This window comes from Tupaia chinensis, unplaced genomic scaffold (assembly GCF_000334495.1).
Source record: "Tupaia chinensis unplaced genomic scaffold, TupChi_1.0 Scaffold143574_1, whole genome shotgun sequence".
In the NCBI taxonomy this organism is placed as follows: Eukaryota; Metazoa; Chordata; class Mammalia; order Scandentia; family Tupaiidae; genus Tupaia; species Tupaia belangeri.
In genome coordinates, this window is record NW_006203419.1 from 686116 (window position 1) to 702894 (window position 16779).

At 42.1% G+C, this 16779-nt stretch overlaps 1 protein-coding gene across 1 annotated transcript in view; it reads left to right on the forward strand.

The window, feature by feature from the left end:
- The window catches only part of TMC2 (transmembrane channel like 2), a 72422-nt gene that overhangs the window by 44585 nt on the left and 11058 nt on the right, over positions 1 to 16779 (forward strand). The window contains exons 11-15 of the mRNA XM_006163931.1: positions 2631 to 2819; positions 6660 to 6839; positions 8374 to 8523; positions 12522 to 12650; positions 15654 to 15721. Coding sequence (XP_006163993.1) covers positions 2631 to 2819; positions 6660 to 6839; positions 8374 to 8523; positions 12522 to 12650; positions 15654 to 15721 — 716 coding nt within the window. The remainder of the gene's footprint in view (positions 1 to 2630; positions 2820 to 6659; positions 6840 to 8373; positions 8524 to 12521; positions 12651 to 15653; positions 15722 to 16779) is intronic.

A 16779-nucleotide genomic window follows, 5' to 3' on the forward strand; every position in this document is an offset into this window, starting at 1 on the left:
ATATTGAAATGCTCACATTGTAAGCTAAACAATGCGATTGAATGTATATACAAAAAGAAATAAATTAAATTTCAAAAATTTCAAAAAAATATATAAATAAATTATAAAATAGAAGAAAAAGCAAATAAAAAAATAGTACATTACAAAAAAATTCTATGTGTGTGTGTTGAAAGATTGCTTAACTGCATATTTGTTACAAGGTCCCCTTAGTATCATTGAATTTAAAATTATTATATGTCATTCTGTCTTTCTAAGTATTCAAACCAAACCTTTCAGTAATTCATTGTTTTTAAAAGCCCAGTAAGCTTCTAGGAGGAGTCTAGGACACAGATTCTATTCTCGCTATAACATTCTTTTATTTTATTATTTTTTTTTTTGGAGAGGTTTTTTACTATAGGGCATGTGCGCTCGCCAGACAGACAGAGAGACAGAAAGCGAGAAATCACCCCCCAGGGGGGATGGCCACACCGCAATCCCTTCTCCGTTCTCCTCTCGGGATCTTGGGCACACACGCACACGCGCCTGGCGTGAGTTTAAGCCACCGGGTCCGGGACTCGAATCGCGGTTGACTACATGGGAGTCCAGCAACATAGCCATTACACTAATCGCTGCTCCCTCTCTCACCCCTTTCTCAGAGGATGAGTGGGCTGCTGCCCATTGATTGATGCCTACAAACAACAGGGACACCACTAAGTAAAAGGCTTGGGCTCAACAACTCACTATGTGGCTTTCATGAGACCCAACATTCTGTTGGCTTGGCCATAGGTGGAACAAGGAGCTGACTCAGTTCTCCTCTCCTCTTTTTTTCACAGCGATTGAGAGCCTGTAGCCACCTGCATTCAATGGCAGAGTAGGGATGACTGGGGCTTTGACTCTTCCTCCAGGTCGACCAGAGAGAGACAAAGGAGGTCAATGCCTATGGGGCCTGGCTTGTTGAACATCTGAAAAGGAGAAAGATTTCTCTGAGTCTATTAAAAACAGACATAATACACATATATTACAGGACAGATGTTTTGAGAATAATGTGAGTTAACCTATTAACTACCTGATAGCATAGTTAAACCTGAACCTGAACCTGATAATTAGTTGGAAGAATCCCCTCCCAGGTACTTTTGTTTCTAAAAGACCTCATTTTCCATTCTAACTCTGCCACTTACTATTTGTATTTCAAAGAGACTTATTAATGCAGAACACAAGGTTAATAATTTTAAAAATCAATTTAATCTTTCTATATTATGTTGTCAGAAAAGTCATGATGCATTTTTGCATGAAAAAATATGACTTTTCCAGTCAACCGTGGTTTGAGTCCCGGACCCAGTGGCTTAAACTCACGCCAGGCGCATGTGCGTGCATGCCCAAGATCCCAAGAGGAGAATGGAGGAGAAGGGATTGTGGCATGGCCATCCCCCCGGGAGGGTGATTTCTCACTTTCTGTCTCTCTGTCTCTCTCTGTCTTTCTGGTGAACGCACACGCCCTATAGCAAAAAACCCTCTCAAAATACTAGCATAAAATGATTTTAATTCCAATTCCAGTAGTAGCAAAACAAATTCTGGGAATAAGTTAAAAGCCCAAAAATATACAAGACTGCTTACTACACCAAAAAGTACCAAATGTTGCTGAAAAAAGTGAAGAAACTCTAAATAAATGGAGAGATATACCATGCTCATGGATTAGAACAGGAGTTAGTAAATAATGGCATGGGGGCAAAATCCAGCCTACTGCCTACTATTATAAATAAAATTTTATTAAAACAAGTCAATCCCACTTATTTACATCTTATCTATGGTTGCTCTCATGCTACAATGGCATAGTTGAGTAGCTGTAACAGAGACCATATGACCTGTAATGCCAACAACATTTACTACCTGACTTTTTATAGAAAACATTTCCTGACCTCCATATTAGAAGATTCAATATTGTTAAGATTTCATTTGAATCTGTTTGGTCTATAATTTTAAAAGAATCCCAATCAGTTACCAAAATCTCTATGAGCCTTAGTATTTGCAATGTGGGTAGTAATAGTAATTACTCTATTTGTTGTTAGGATTAAGAGGGATAATTCATGGAAAGTATTTAGTACATTTGGCACATGATGAGTATTCAATAAATATATCTGTTTTTTATTATACGTACTAAAATAACAGTAACAACAATGATAACAATCTTCCTTCCTTCCTTCCTTCCTTTAGAGAGATTTTTGCTATAGGGTGCATGTGCTCATCAGAGCGACAGAGAGACAGAGAGACAGAAAGCAAGAAATCACCCCCACACACACCCTGGGGAATGGTCATGCCACAATCCCTTTTCCTTCCATCTCCTCTTGAGATTTGGACACATACACACACACACACACACGCACCTGGCATGAGTTTTAAGCCACAGGATCTGGAACTCAAACCGCAGTTGACTATGTGGGAATCCAGCGGCATTACCATTACAACATCTGCTAGTCCCACAAATATATTCTCTTAAAGAAAATAATTCTGCAAAGGGTACAATACATTACATTATCTCCTCTGTATTATTCACTTATGAAATTATAGAAAGTAATGTTCTCAGAGACCCAACAATTATGATTCCTATTAATCCCTGGCCTGACATTATTCACATCTCATTTTAATACATTAAGGAATCCATAGTGGATGAACAAGAGAGTAACAAAGAAGAAAATATTCATCTAACAAGATTTCTTCGTGTCCTTGCCAACTTTCTCATCATCTGCTGTTTGTGCGGAAGTGGGTACCTCATTTACTTTGTGGTGAAGCGATCCCAGGAATTCTCCAAAATGCAGAATGTCAGTTGGTATGAAAGGAATGAGGTAAGAAGGACATCTCTGATGAAGTGAAGGTTGGGGGCAAATACTGAAATCACTGGTCTATGCCGTTCAGCTGAATATTGAAAGTCTGAATTATCGGACTTGTTTTTTAATAAATGAAAATACGTCTCTTTCAGAACTAGCAGGTGACATAGGGGTTAAAGTGCTGGGCTCCCATGTGGCCAACCATGGTTTGAGTCCTGGACCTGGCGACTTGAAAATCACACCAGGTGCATGTGTGTGCACCTAAAATCCCAGGAGAAGAATGGAGAAGGGATTGCAGTGTGGCCATCCCCTCTAGGGGTGATTTCTCACTTTCCATCTCATTATCTCTCTGTCTCTCTCAGGCGAGTACATACACCTTGTAGCAAAAACCTTAAAAAGAAAAAAAAAAGAAAGAAAAGGAAAAGGAAAAATACATCTCTTTCAAGCAAGTCACATAGACGTCTTATATCCTATGTTATTAGGCTTTGGATTCTGGCTTCTGTAACTAAACAAAGCTGGATTATAATTAGCATGTCAGTTGTTTTAACACCTCCCCAGCCACACTCCCAGTCATTCTTTCCGTCTTCACTAAGCTGCAAATACACTGGCATTCTGCTTGTTCTACTGAAACGCCTTCTCCTTCTCACTCCTGGCTCACTTCAGAAGTTTCTTATCTGAGCTTAAATGTTATATCCTTATTTCTATTACACACTTTCTGAACTTACCCTTGTAACATGTTTTACCTTTCTAGTGATTAACTAGTTATGTAATTCTTTTCATCCATCCTAATCCCTTTGTGGAAAGAGTATGTGTATATATATATATATATTTATAAATTACATTTAATCACTATACCTCCTTACAGTGTACAGCATGATTTTTCCCAGAACGAATACAATGCACATCAGTCAAGACAAAGACCTTGTCATATACATTAGCAGCAGCAAGCAATTTTTCATTTTTTGTGTGAATTAAATGTGTTGTTTTTTCTTGTTCCCTTCCCCCTATTACTCACCCTTTATTACCCCTCCCCCCATAATATCTCTAGTACTTGCAGTTGTCCTCCCTGCTATTATTCCTTCCGATCTTTCAGTACTGCTGTAGAGCACAGATACTCAGTATGTATTGAGCAGGGACATACAAAACCTGTCTTTCATAGTCTGACAATGTGAGGGTCTCATTGTTTTTTATGGCTAAGTAGTATTCCATAGAGTACATATGCCACATTTTTTCAATCCACTCATCTATTTTTGGACATTTGAATTGATTCTATGTCCTACCAATTGTAAATAATGCAGCAGTAAACATGGATGTGCAAATGTTTTTCCAACTGAGAGTTTTTCCTATTTAGATACATAAGAGTAGAATTACTGGGTCGTACGGTAATTCTCTTTGTAGGTTACAGAGGAACCTCCATTTTGTTCTCCAAAGTGCTTGTCCTGATTTACATTCCCACCAGCAGTGTAGGAGAGATCCGTTTTCACCACAGCCTCACCAGCACTTACCGTTGTTTATTTTTAAAATTTTAGCCCTTCCGACTGTGGGTAAGTGGTATCTCATGGTTTTGATTTATATTTCCTTCATGATAAGAGATGCTGGGCGTGTTTGCATATGCTTTTCAGCCGTCATATGTCTTCCTTGGAGAGTTGTCTATACAGCTCATTTGCCCATCTTTTAATTGGATTGAATGTTTTGTTTTGTTTTGTTTTTCTGCAGGTAAACTGAGTTCCCTGTATAATCTGGTTATTAGTTCCTTGCCTAAGGAATAGTTTGCAAAAATATTCTCCCACTCTGAGGGTTTTCTCATCACTCTAATCATTGTTTCTTTTGCTGTCCGGAAGATTTTTAGCTTAATGTAGTCCCACTTGTCTATTTTGGGGACTATTGCCTGTGTTTTGGTGGTCTGATTTAAGAAGTCTTTGCCTACTCCAAGGTCTCCAAGAGTTTCTCCTGTGTTGTCTACCAGTAGTTGTTTTTTTTTTATATTTTTTTAGAAATATTTAATTTAATTTTATTGATCAGTAGTAGTACATTTTTAACTTGACCAGGAAAGAGAATGTGAGAAAGAGGGCTGCCAGATCTTGGACTTGAACCATAGTCAGACAAATGGGAGCCCAGTACCTTAACTACCATGCCACCTGTTGGCCCCTCTACCAGTAGTTTTATAGTTTGAGGTTTATGTTTAGATCCTGATCCATTTTGAGTTGTTTTTTTGTTAGTGGTGAGAGGTAGGGGCCCAGTTTCATTCTCTTGCAGGTGGCTGTCCAGTTTTTCCAGTACCATTTGCTGAAGAGACTTTCTTTTTCCCACTGGATTTTCTTTTTCCCACTGGATTGTGTTGTGCCCTTTGTCAAGGATCAGTTGGCTGTATGTTTTGGGGTTTATTTTTGGGTTCTCAATTCTATTCCATTGGTCTATCTGCCTCTTTTTTGTGCCAATACCATGCTGTTTTGATTAGCACAGCTTTGTAATATGTTTTAAGGTTAAGAAGTGAGATGCCTCCTACTTGATTCCCCTTGTGCAGTACTGCTTTGGCAATATAGGGCTTTCATGGTTCCAGACAAATTTTATGATTGCTTTTTTCTATTTCTGTGAAGAATACCTCTGGTAGTTTGATAGGAATTGCATTGAATTTCTAGATTAATTTGGGTAGGATTAACATCCTGACTCTATTAATTCTTCCAATGCAGAAACATGGGATATGTGTGTGTCTTTTTTTATTTGTTGTTATCTCCAGAATTTAGCATAGTGTTTCACAAATATAATAGTAGGGGCTCAAGAAATGAGGAAGAGAAGGACACAAAAGAAAATTATTAAACAAATGCCCACAGTAGGCCTGGCACTGTATAGATTATTTTGTTAATGCCTCATAGCACATTGGCAGGAATAGGCATCATTATTCTTAGTTTCCAGATTAATTATCTGAGGACTAGAAAGTTTAAAACATATAACTTGTTAGCAGTGGCATCAGGATTAGGACCCAGTGTCTACCTGACTCCAAGTCTCTCTATGGTGCCTCATTCCTGAACATCTAAACTTATGTCTAACCTACCCTGGATCAGTGAATCTGGATGTCAATGATGTCAATTCGGGCATTCCCAACAATGGATTGGAGGTCCCAATATAGTTCCTGAACCGGTCAGAATTGGTTTAGGAGATGGGAAAGATAAGAACACTGGGAACCCCTCTGTAGGGTGGGAGAACTGGGAAATAGAGTCAAAATTTAGTGCCTGTGGCTTACCAGATTCCAGGCTAGCAGGTTTACATACATTATTTCTTCTTAATCCCCCGATTGTGGCTACTGTCACCATCTTACACAAGAAAAAACAAGAAGCTCAGAGAAGTTATGTGACCTTTTTCTGAGTTACAAAGCCAACAAGTAATAGAGCTGGGGCACGAGTCCAGAGAGCTGACTCCAAATGCCACACTCCTGACTTCTGCTGTTAGTTCCTTTCTGTGATCCGAGCTTCCTGTTTTCCATGGTTTTGCGATGAGAGCTGCCACCATAGCACCTGCCCAGCTTACAGCTTTCCACACCACAAAGCACTGCCCCATATGTTCATTCATTTGCTCCTCAAAGAAAGTTTGTCGTTTTTATTCATGCAAAGAGCAACAATTGTGACAGCAACCAGTCGTGGAGCAGTTATAGTGTCCAGGAATAGGCTGACTTCTCAGAGAATGCTGATGCCTCAGCCAGTGTCCCACACCAGGTTGTGCAGACTGCTGGGCACCTCCAGAAGCAGAGGAGGGAAGGAGTCAGTAGGGAGATTGGGATGGTTAGTCACAGGGGGCATAGGGATGGTGACCAAGCAAGTAATATTGATGACACAAGTAACCCAGGCCTTCTTGATTTTTCAGGTGGAGATCGTGATGTCCCTGCTTGGGATGTTTTGTCCCCCTCTGTTTGAAACCATCGCTGCCCTGGAGAATTACCACCCACGCATTGGACTGAAGTGGCAGCTGGGACGCATCTTTGCCCTCTTCCTGGGGAATCTCTACACATTTCTCTTGGCCCTCATGGATGACGTCCACCTCAAGGTAAAAACGCAAACCCTCTATCCCCTGGGTCCCACCATATTTTAATATAATAATTGCATTATGTATAATTCATGCTAATTAAACAAATGTTGGAAGTTGAGGGGAAAAAAGATGAAAAACATCCCAGTTGTCTGTGTCCCAAAGACAACTCTTGTCATTTTGCTACAGTTCTTTATTGTCTTTTTCTGAGACTGTCTTTATTTCACATCATCATTTACATAGCTACATATTTTATCTGCAGCTTTTTTTAAAAAAAATTATTTAAATTTTATTTAGTATTATTATTATTTTAATTTGACCAGAGAGAGAGGGAGAAAGTGAGAAAGCAAGTCTCCAGGTCCGGGCCATGTGGGAATCCAGCACCCCAACCACCAAATGACCTGCTGGCCCCATATCTGCAGCTTTTTTTATGTGATTACACAGCTGCCATAAGTGATCAGCAATCAAGTCATTGTCCAGTGAGGCAATATGTCTTTGGTGACTCTGGTGAGCATCAGTGCTCACTAGACAGCTATGAAGCACCCACTGTGCCAGACCCTGGGGGACAGCAGAGAGCAAGACACAGTCCTGTCCCAATCTGGGCCAGGAGAAAGATTCATTTGTTACAGCACATCATGGGATGTGCTTCAGTGGGGACCAGCCCAGGGAACCACAAGGCTGAACCACCAGGGAAGAGCAGAGGGAACAGCTGGGGCAAAGAGGAGACTGCAGGATGGCCAAATTCCATGGATGGAGAGGAAAGCTGAACTATTAGACTACGGAAGGGCCAGATGATGATGCTCCTCTCCTCCATCCTCCCTTCTTCCTTAGGAAGCTGGAGGAACCTTTTCCTGAGGTTGAGAGGAAACAACTGGGAGAGTCTAAGCATGGTTTTCTTCCTACCCCAGGAGACTGCTCCACTCTCCTAAGTCTTGCATTTCTTCTTCAGGGCAAAATTCTCTCTTGCCTTTCTCTGGCTGTCCTTCTTCCCATGTTTAACCAGTTGACTAGTTAAACCTCCCAAGGTTCTGGCCCAGATGTCACTGCCTCCAGGAAGTCTTCTGTGGCCTCCGTTGCCTGATGTGGTCCCTAGAGAAAGTGTCTCACAATGCCTATTACTCTGTTCTGTAATTACCTGTCTGCTCATTTCTCTGATTTACTAGACTATGGACTTTCTTGGTCACTCCTGTATTATCACGGCCCAGAATAGACCCTGAATAAATTATTCTCAAAAGAAGAATGAATGACTGGCTGGCCGGCCGGCTGGCTGGCTGGATGCTTGAACAGATCAATGGATGGCTGGATAGATCAATGGACACATACTAGCACAGAGGAGAATATAACTTCATGGCAAAGACCCAAGGACTTCAGCCAGTCACTCCCCTCTCCTGTACAGATTGGAAGCCTAGGGAGAACGTTTCTGGAAAGACTCTATCCAGGGGTAGGAGGCCAGATGGTAGGGTCGTGGCATGTGTTTAATTGTTGTTCCTATGGCAATGGTTGGACCATCGCTGGCTGGCTCTTTCCAACCCAGCATCTCCATTTTCTGTCCTAGCTCTCTAATGAAGAGACAATAAAGAACATCACTCACTGGACTCTGTTTAACTATTACAACTCCTCGGGTTGGAATGAGAGTGTCCCCCGGCCACCCCTGCATCCTGCCGATGTGCCCCGGGGTTCTTGCTGGGAGACAGCTGTGGGCATTGTGAGTAGTTATACTCTCTGAAAAGGTGACACACACACCCTTTGTTATTCCTTTCTTGATGTTTCTGTTTCTACAGTCCAAATTCCAAACCAGTGTTTCTTAGGAAAGTTATACCTTTTCACTTCCCCATTTTTTTTTGTTTTAATAATTTCTTTTTAAATTTTGAGACCAGCAGATGGCATAATGCCTTCATTGCTGAATTCCCATGTAGTCAACCGCAGTTTGAGTCCTGGACCTGGTGACTTAAACTCACACCAGGCACATGTGCGTGCGTGCCCAAGATCCCGAGAGGAGAATGAAGGAGAAGGGATTGAGGCATGGCCATCCCCCCTGGGGGGTGATTTCTCACTTTCTCTCTCTGTCTTTCTGGCAAGTGCACACATCCTATAGCAAAAACCTCTCCAAAAAAAAGAAAAAGAATTCCTTAATTATTATTATTACTTAATCTGACGAGAGAGTGGGGAGAAAGAGAGAGAAAGTGAGACAGCAAACTACCAGGTCCAGGACTTGAACTGTGGTCAGCCCTGTAGGAGTCCAACGGCTCAACCACCATGCCACCTGCCAGCCCCCCTCCATTTTTTTTCAGTGCCCCACAGTTTCTTAGTATACTCTGCATGTTGTTCTAATACCTCTTGGATTTATTCAGAGTTTTACTACAGATTTTATTTAAAGCCTGGGGTTGCTAACCTGGAAATCATTAATAAATTCCCTGAAAACTTAGATGCAGAATTTTATATGTTTATGCATGTATGCAGTTTTCCGTGAAGAGAAAGAACAGTTTTTCTTAGAGTCTCAAAAATTAAGAGCTATCATTTTCTCTTATGCCCTGTAACTGCCATTTCTGTGGCTTGCACAGTGTGGACATCAGAACCAACTGTACTTTGCCTTCCTGGGCAGTAAGCTGACATATTCATGGGTAACACAGCGATCAGCTACCTTATCTTCCTCAATTCCACCTCCTCACATAGGATTTCTATTCACTTGCTACCCCACTGCGATGCAGATTGTGTTGCTTCTTCAGAGTCCCTGAAAAATCCACTCACAAAAGGCATGATTTATTTCTTCCACAGGAGAGGAAAAGAGAGACAGGCATTCTCAACAGGGTCTTCGCACCACAATCCACCCCCCGCCTCAGCCAGCATACTCACAGAGGACCTAGGATACAAACCGGAACCTTTCTTATGTGGTTCTGATTGCATTATGGCTGCACCACTGCCTCACTCCACCTATTTCATTAAATAAATATTGAAAGTTGAGGAAAGTAAAATGAAAAACCTATGAACCCAAGACAACCCTTGTTAGCATTTTGCTAGTTCTTTACCATCCTTTTTCATATCAAATACATGTCATTGGTAGTTTCATTATTTTATATCTCTTTTTAAAATTTGCTATAGGACATTTGCACTCATCTGAAAGAGACAGAGAGAGAGAGGGAAAGTGAGACATGAGCCCCTGGGGCGGGGGTCAGGAGGGATGATGACAGTCTCTTCTCCTCTATTCTCCTCTAAGGATTTTGGGCACACATGCACAAGTGCCCAGTATGATTTTCAAGTCACTGGGTCTGGACTCAAACTGCAGTCTGCCATGTGGGATCCAGCACCTTAACCACCACACCACCTGCTGACCCTCCATATTTTTTCTTTTTTTGAGAGATTTTTGCTATAGGGCGCGTGCGCTCACCAGACAGACAGAGACAGACAGAGAGACAGAAAGCGAGAAATCACTCCCCAGGGGGATGGTCATGCCACAATCCCTTCTCCTCCATTCTCCTCTCGGGATCTTGGACACGCACGCACACGCACACGCACCTGGCATGAGTTTTAAGCCACTGGGTCCGGGATGTGAACCATGGTCGACTACGTGGGAGTCCAGCAACATAGCCATTATGCTAACTGCTGGTTCCCCCTCCATATGGTTTTAACTGAGGATGATGAAGTGCCGTGGAGGAGAGGATTACGTCACGTACCCGCAACACTGCCTGCAAGTGCAACAATGCGTCTTTCCTGCTGCGTGAGGTGCTGGGGTTTTTCTCCCCATTTCCTTCATGGGTGGCTCAGACTTGCCACTTCTTGTCTCCTCCAGTCCAGATTCCCCCGCAGTCTTCAAATCCTCCTGTCTTTAATGTACTGACCAATTCAGCTCCCCACCTGCTCTTTCCAAACTCTTTAGAAGGCAGAAGAGTTCATTACCAGCATAATTCCTTTGGAATATTCTGCTGTAGAATTTCTCATTTGCTCCCGCACCTCTTTGGAAGATATCTCTCACTCTTCCCTGATTATCCACCAATTCCCCATCACTAATGACCCTTCACGTCTTTCCGAGCGTGTTGGTAATGGGTTTAGTTTCTGCCCTCTTGCCATGTGGTGTCCTGCACCACCTCAGCACTACAGAATCCTCACCACAAAAAGACTCCCTTGATGTGACTCCTTGACCTTAGCCCTCCAAGCTGTAAGCCAAATAAACTTCTGTTCTTATTGTATTATTCCATCTGTGGTCTTCAGTTTTTAACAATAGAAGCACAGACTAAAATAATTTTGAAATTAAAAAATGGATACAAAAATGATATAAAACATTTATGCAAAAATGACACAGAAATGAATAAAGCAGACCCTGAGCCTCCTAGGAACTCTCTAAATCTAGTATAATAAGGGTCTTAGGTTGTGATGGCAACCTAAGATCGTTACAATCCCCCCCCAAAAATAAATTATACATACTCTACCAAAGTTAGATTGTTACAATTCCCCCCAACATTTAATAAATTATACATACTCTACCAAAGGTAGATTGTTACAATTCCCCCAAAATTTAATAAATTATACATACTCTATGGAAGCAGAGAAAATTTTGTTCTTTTATGTTTGGCTCTTGTATTGTGCTCCGCTGCACAAAACCTGTATTACTGTCTCTACACGCCAACAGAATATCCAGTCGGCAGGAGGTGAAACTAACCAGCTGCTATCCAGGTGACTGATGGTCAGATTCGGTCTTAGCAGGGGCAGCTGCCAGTTCAGAGCAGGTGGGCAAATGAGGGACAAGCCTTCAGTTCCCATATTGGTGCATAGTGATGACAACTACCACACACTGGGTACTGCCAGCGTACCAGGACACTTGCATTCATAATCACTGAGCTTCCCACTAATCCTGCAAGGTCGATATCATTATCAACTGCAAGAGATTAAAGATGATTTTAGAGCCATACAATTGGGTCTTTTCTTTTCTTTCTTTCTTTCTTTTTTTTTTTTTTTTTTTTTGAGAGAGAGAGATTCTTGTCTCCTCAATCACCCTCCACCACCACCACCAGGGAAGCTGGCCATTCCACAATCCCTTTTCCTCCATTCTCCTCTTGGGATTTTGGGCATGCACGCCTATGCATCCAGAGTGAGTTTTAAACCACCAGGTCCAGGACTCGAACTGCAGTCAGCTATGTAGGAGTCTAGCAATGTAACCATTACACTATCTGATGGTCCCACAATTCGGTCTTTTTTTTGTTTTTTAAGAATTATTTATTTTTTATTATCATTATTATTCTTTAATTTTTTTAACCTTATTTATTTGCTTATTTATTTTAATTTGACCAGAGAGGAACACAGAGAGAGAGAAAGCGAGAAAGCAAGCCGCCAGGTCTGGGACTCGAACCATGGTCGATCATGTGGGAGTCCAGCATCCTTAACCACCACACCACCTGCCAGCCCCATTATTATTCTTTAATTTGATGAGACAGAGAAAGTGAGAAAGCAAACCACTAGGTCCAAGTCTTGAACTGCAGTCAGCCATGTGGGAGTCCAGCACTTTAACCACCATGCCACCTGCTGGCCCCCCATAATGGAAGCATTTTCAAAGCCAGGGATCTTTTTTCTGCACTACCACTCTGCCATGAAAAATCAGAGGGTCACATGGTGAGTTCAGGTGGGTGGGGAGCGTTTGTGTGGCTGCAGTGGGGGGGTGGGGAAGAGGGGGCCAGGTCAAACCCTGATGGCCACCTTTTCTACTCCTTGCAGGAATTCATGAGGCTGACAGTGTCTGACATGCTGGTAACGTACATCACCATCCTGCTGGGGGACTTCCTTCGGGCTTGTTTTGTCCGGTTCATGAATTACTGCTGGTGCTGGGACCTGGAGGCTGGATTTGTAGGTCACTATTTTGCCGACACTCTGCAGAAAGGCGTTTCAACCGTCCTCTTTGATAATTGCAGTCAGATTCTTCACTATGCCTTTCATTTCTGTGGAAGTTTAATGCCAGTTTCTGCTCTGTATTTCCTGTTTTTCTCCAGTGTAATTAATAACGTGTCCTTCTTATCTGGGAAATGAAGGCATTTGAGCAGATGTTTGGTGGATGTGAATGTTCCAGAAGTCCTAGAATGTACCAAGAATAATTGTCCTATCTTCTGGATGTTACTTTGAGAAATCTCTCTTGACTCTTCTTCACTCCACCTAGGATACTTCTCTTCCCTATGACTGTGAATTCTTTTCCTTCTTTCTTTCTTTCTTCCTTTCTTCCTTTTTTTTTTGGAGAGGTCCAGAAAGACAGAGAGACAGAGACACAGAAAACGAGAAATCACCCTCCAGGGGGATGGCCACACCGCAATCCCTTCTTCTCCATTCTCCTCTCAGGATCTTGGGCATGCACACACACGCGCCTGTTGTGAGTTTAAGCCACCAGGTCTAGGACTTGAACTATGGTTGACTACATGGGAGTTCAGCAATGTAGCCATTACACCATCTGCTGGTCCCACAATTGTGAATTCTTAAACACGTGTCATGTCCTCCTCAGGGTGGCCTGTGATCTAGCAGAATTTTTGGTCTGCTAGATACTCGCTTGTCTGTCCCATAGGTATCTCTTCCACCACATCTCTCTGGCCTGCCCCTTAGTCACGGGTCTGGGTGAGGAACCTCCTCCTTAACTGAGCTTCTGGTGAAAGGTTCCACATCTTGTTCACCTATGGAACTCTCATCCTGGTAGGAGCAGTGTCCCTCCCTGGCCTGGGTAAGGGCCCTGAAGAATGAAAGAGACAATGCTACCATTGTATGAAAATATATTACGAACCTATAATGACTAAAATGGGTAATACTAGACAGACTTACCAACAAAAGAGAATAGAACATCTGTAAATAGGTACACTCTACATGAGAATTTAGTTTATAATAAAGGGAGCCTTTTAAACTAGTGGGAAAAGGATTATATGAAAGTAAGTTGGAACAATTGGTTAATCACTAGGTGCAAGTAGGGGATTTGAAATGGATTTGAAACGGTGAAGACTGTATCTCTCACCTATTTTACCTAGATAAATTAATTGTAGGTCAACAAGAGTTTGGTTATTTGTTCTTTTAGGGTTATTTACTTAATTTTATTTATTTATTTTTAATTTGACCAGAGGTGGATGGGGAGTGAGAAAGCAAGCCACCAGGTCCAGGACTTGAACCACAATTGGCCATGTGGGAGTTCAGTGCCCCATCCACCACATCTCCTGCCAGCCCCTGAGTCAATAAGAGTTTTTTTGTTTTTTGGGTTTTTTTTGGAGAAAAAAATCACCCCCCCCAGAGGGGATGGCCATGCCGCAATTGCTTCTCCTCCATTCTCCTCTCGGGATCCTGGGCATGCATTCACGCACGCCCAGAGTGAGTTTAAGCCACCGGGTTCGGGACTCAAACCGTGGTCGACTACATGGGAATCCAGCAACATAGCCATTACACTAACTGCTAGTCCTATGGGTCAATAAGAATTTTAAACATCAAAAAGATGAAATCATAAATCTCTAAAAGAAAGCATATATAAACTTAAAATCTTGAAGCGAGGAAGGATTTTTTAAGCAGGATACAAAGCCCAGTAGATAAGATATTAAATATTTTAAAGTATTAAAATTTAAATTCCCAAGATTTAACCCTCATGGACTTGGATAATTTCCCTCTTTAAGCCGAGCGTGCCTGACCTTCCCTGCCTAACTTCTCATTCCTCTTCTCGCTTTAACGTTCTTCATTTCTAGAAGGCAAATTGGAAATTCGGTTTCAGCATGCTTCATGAGGAGCCCCAGCTCTCAGTGCTCACAAACTTTGTATTCTTTCAAATGCTTGACAAATTGCCAAAATCCTGAACATCAAAGTCATGCCAAAAATCAAGATGAGCTTTTTCCTTTTCATAAACTGGAGGACAATGGAGTCAGGAGAGTTGGAGGGATGACTTGGGGTTTTTTATTTTCATTTGACTCATTTTATTTCTTGTATTTTATTATTTGAGTTACTTCTTGATTATAATGTTGAGGTATATTTTCTTATAAAAGAAATTCTTTTGGGGCCAGCCCCATAGCCTAAGATAGGGGAGCTGGTTTCCATATGGCTGACCATAGTTGAATCCTTGTCCCGGTGGCTTAGAAGTCATGCTGGGCATGTGTGCCTACATGCTCAAAATCCCCACAAAATGAAGAAATGCAGGAGAAGGGATTGCAGCGTGACCACACCCCACTGGAGACGACTCTCTCTCTCTCTCTTTCTCTCTCTCTCTCTCTCTCCCTCTCTCCCCTCTCTCTCTATTTGTCACAGAGCATGTGCATGTACCTGAGAGTGATACACAGATAGTCAGAGACAGAGAAAGTAAGAAAGCACCCTCCAGGGGGTATGACTATGCCACAGTCCCTTCTCCACTCTTCTCTTGGGATGTTGGGTATGAATGCTACACTTGGGCCTGGCATGTTTTTCAAGCTGCCAGGTCCAGGATTTGAAATGCATAGTCAACCATGTGAGATCCAGCCACCTTAACCTCTATACCACCTGGCTGGCCTGCTCTCTCTCTTTCTGTCTCTCCATATCTCTCTGCTAAGTGCACACATCCTCTGGCAATTAAAATTTTTAAAAAAGATTTTCTTAGGGGCCAGAGTCCTCCCAAGAACATGCTTACCAGCCACAGGCCCTAAAATACAGAAACTCTCACATTCTTTTTATTAAAAGATGTTTCATCTTTGAGAACTTCAAAACTTTTCTTTAAGAATTGAAAGCCTGTTAAAAAATATAGAAGCTTGAATCTGAGGTTCCTCTCTGGTTACCAGAGCAGGCTCTCGGGGCTGGAGTGGCTTTGACTTGGCCACTTGGCTGGTAGTGGGGTTTGACCAACAGCACCTAACATACTCTCTCTCTCTCCAGCCCTCATATGCTGAGTTTGATATTAGTGGAAATGTGTTGGGTTTGATCTTCAATCAAGGAATGATCTGGTGAGTTACCCATTTCTTCTGGGGATCATCTCATTTGGAGAGTAAAAAAACAAAAGCCTGGGCTTTGCCACTCAACTTGGGAGAGGCTGGGCATACCATCTTGCCTCTCTGAGCTCCCTTCTTTCACACGAAAAGTAGAGGACAGGCCAGAACAATTTCTGGCCCACCATGTGCTGTTGTGGAAGTAGAGGAGGAGGGAGAAAAAGAGGTGAGAAAAGCAAGGGTAGAAGAAAAAAGGGAGAGAAAGAGAAAGGGAGGAAGAGGGAAGAAAGAAGAAAAGAGAAGGAAGAGAGAATGGAGAAGAAGGAAGGAGAGGGAAGAGGAAGAAAGGAAAAAAAAGAGGGATAGAAAGAAAGAAGGAAAGAGAGTAGGCAGGAGGTAAATGAACTAAGGAACTTCCTCCTCTGAAAAGGGAGTTAGAGCAAGCGACATAAATTTAGCCAAGACTTTTAGGATGCCAAAGGCAAACTGCAAGCCACTCTCCAGTTCTCTTAATACAGAATTTCAAATGCTTTTCTTTTTCTCTTTCTTTTTCTTTCTTTCTTTCTTTCTTTCTTTCTTTCTTTCTTTCTTTCTTTCTTTCTTTCTTTCTTTCTTTCTTCTTTCTTTTTTAAAGAGATTTTTCTATAGGGCACATGTACTTGTCGGAGAGAGAGCAAGAGACAGAAAGTGAAAATCTCCCCCGAGGGGGGATGGCCACACTACAATCCCTTTCCTCCATTCTCCTCTCGGGATTTTGGGCACACACGCACACACACCTGGTGTGAGTTTTAAGCTGCCAGGTCCAGAACTCAAATCATGGTCGACTATGTGGGAGTCCAGCAACGTAACCATTACATCACATACTGGTCCCTACTTAAGTGCTTTTCTGAGCAGCAATGCAATGTTATGGAGACCTTGGAGAAACGGATGATCGTGTGACTTGCTAGATGCCTGGTGACGAGACCTGGTAAAATTCTGTCCAGAGTCCAAGCTAGTGAAGCTTGGAGTGACTTTTCCTGAAGGACTGGATAGCTATGGCTTAATGAAAAATGTTCTAGTTAAATGCGAGGCCCCTC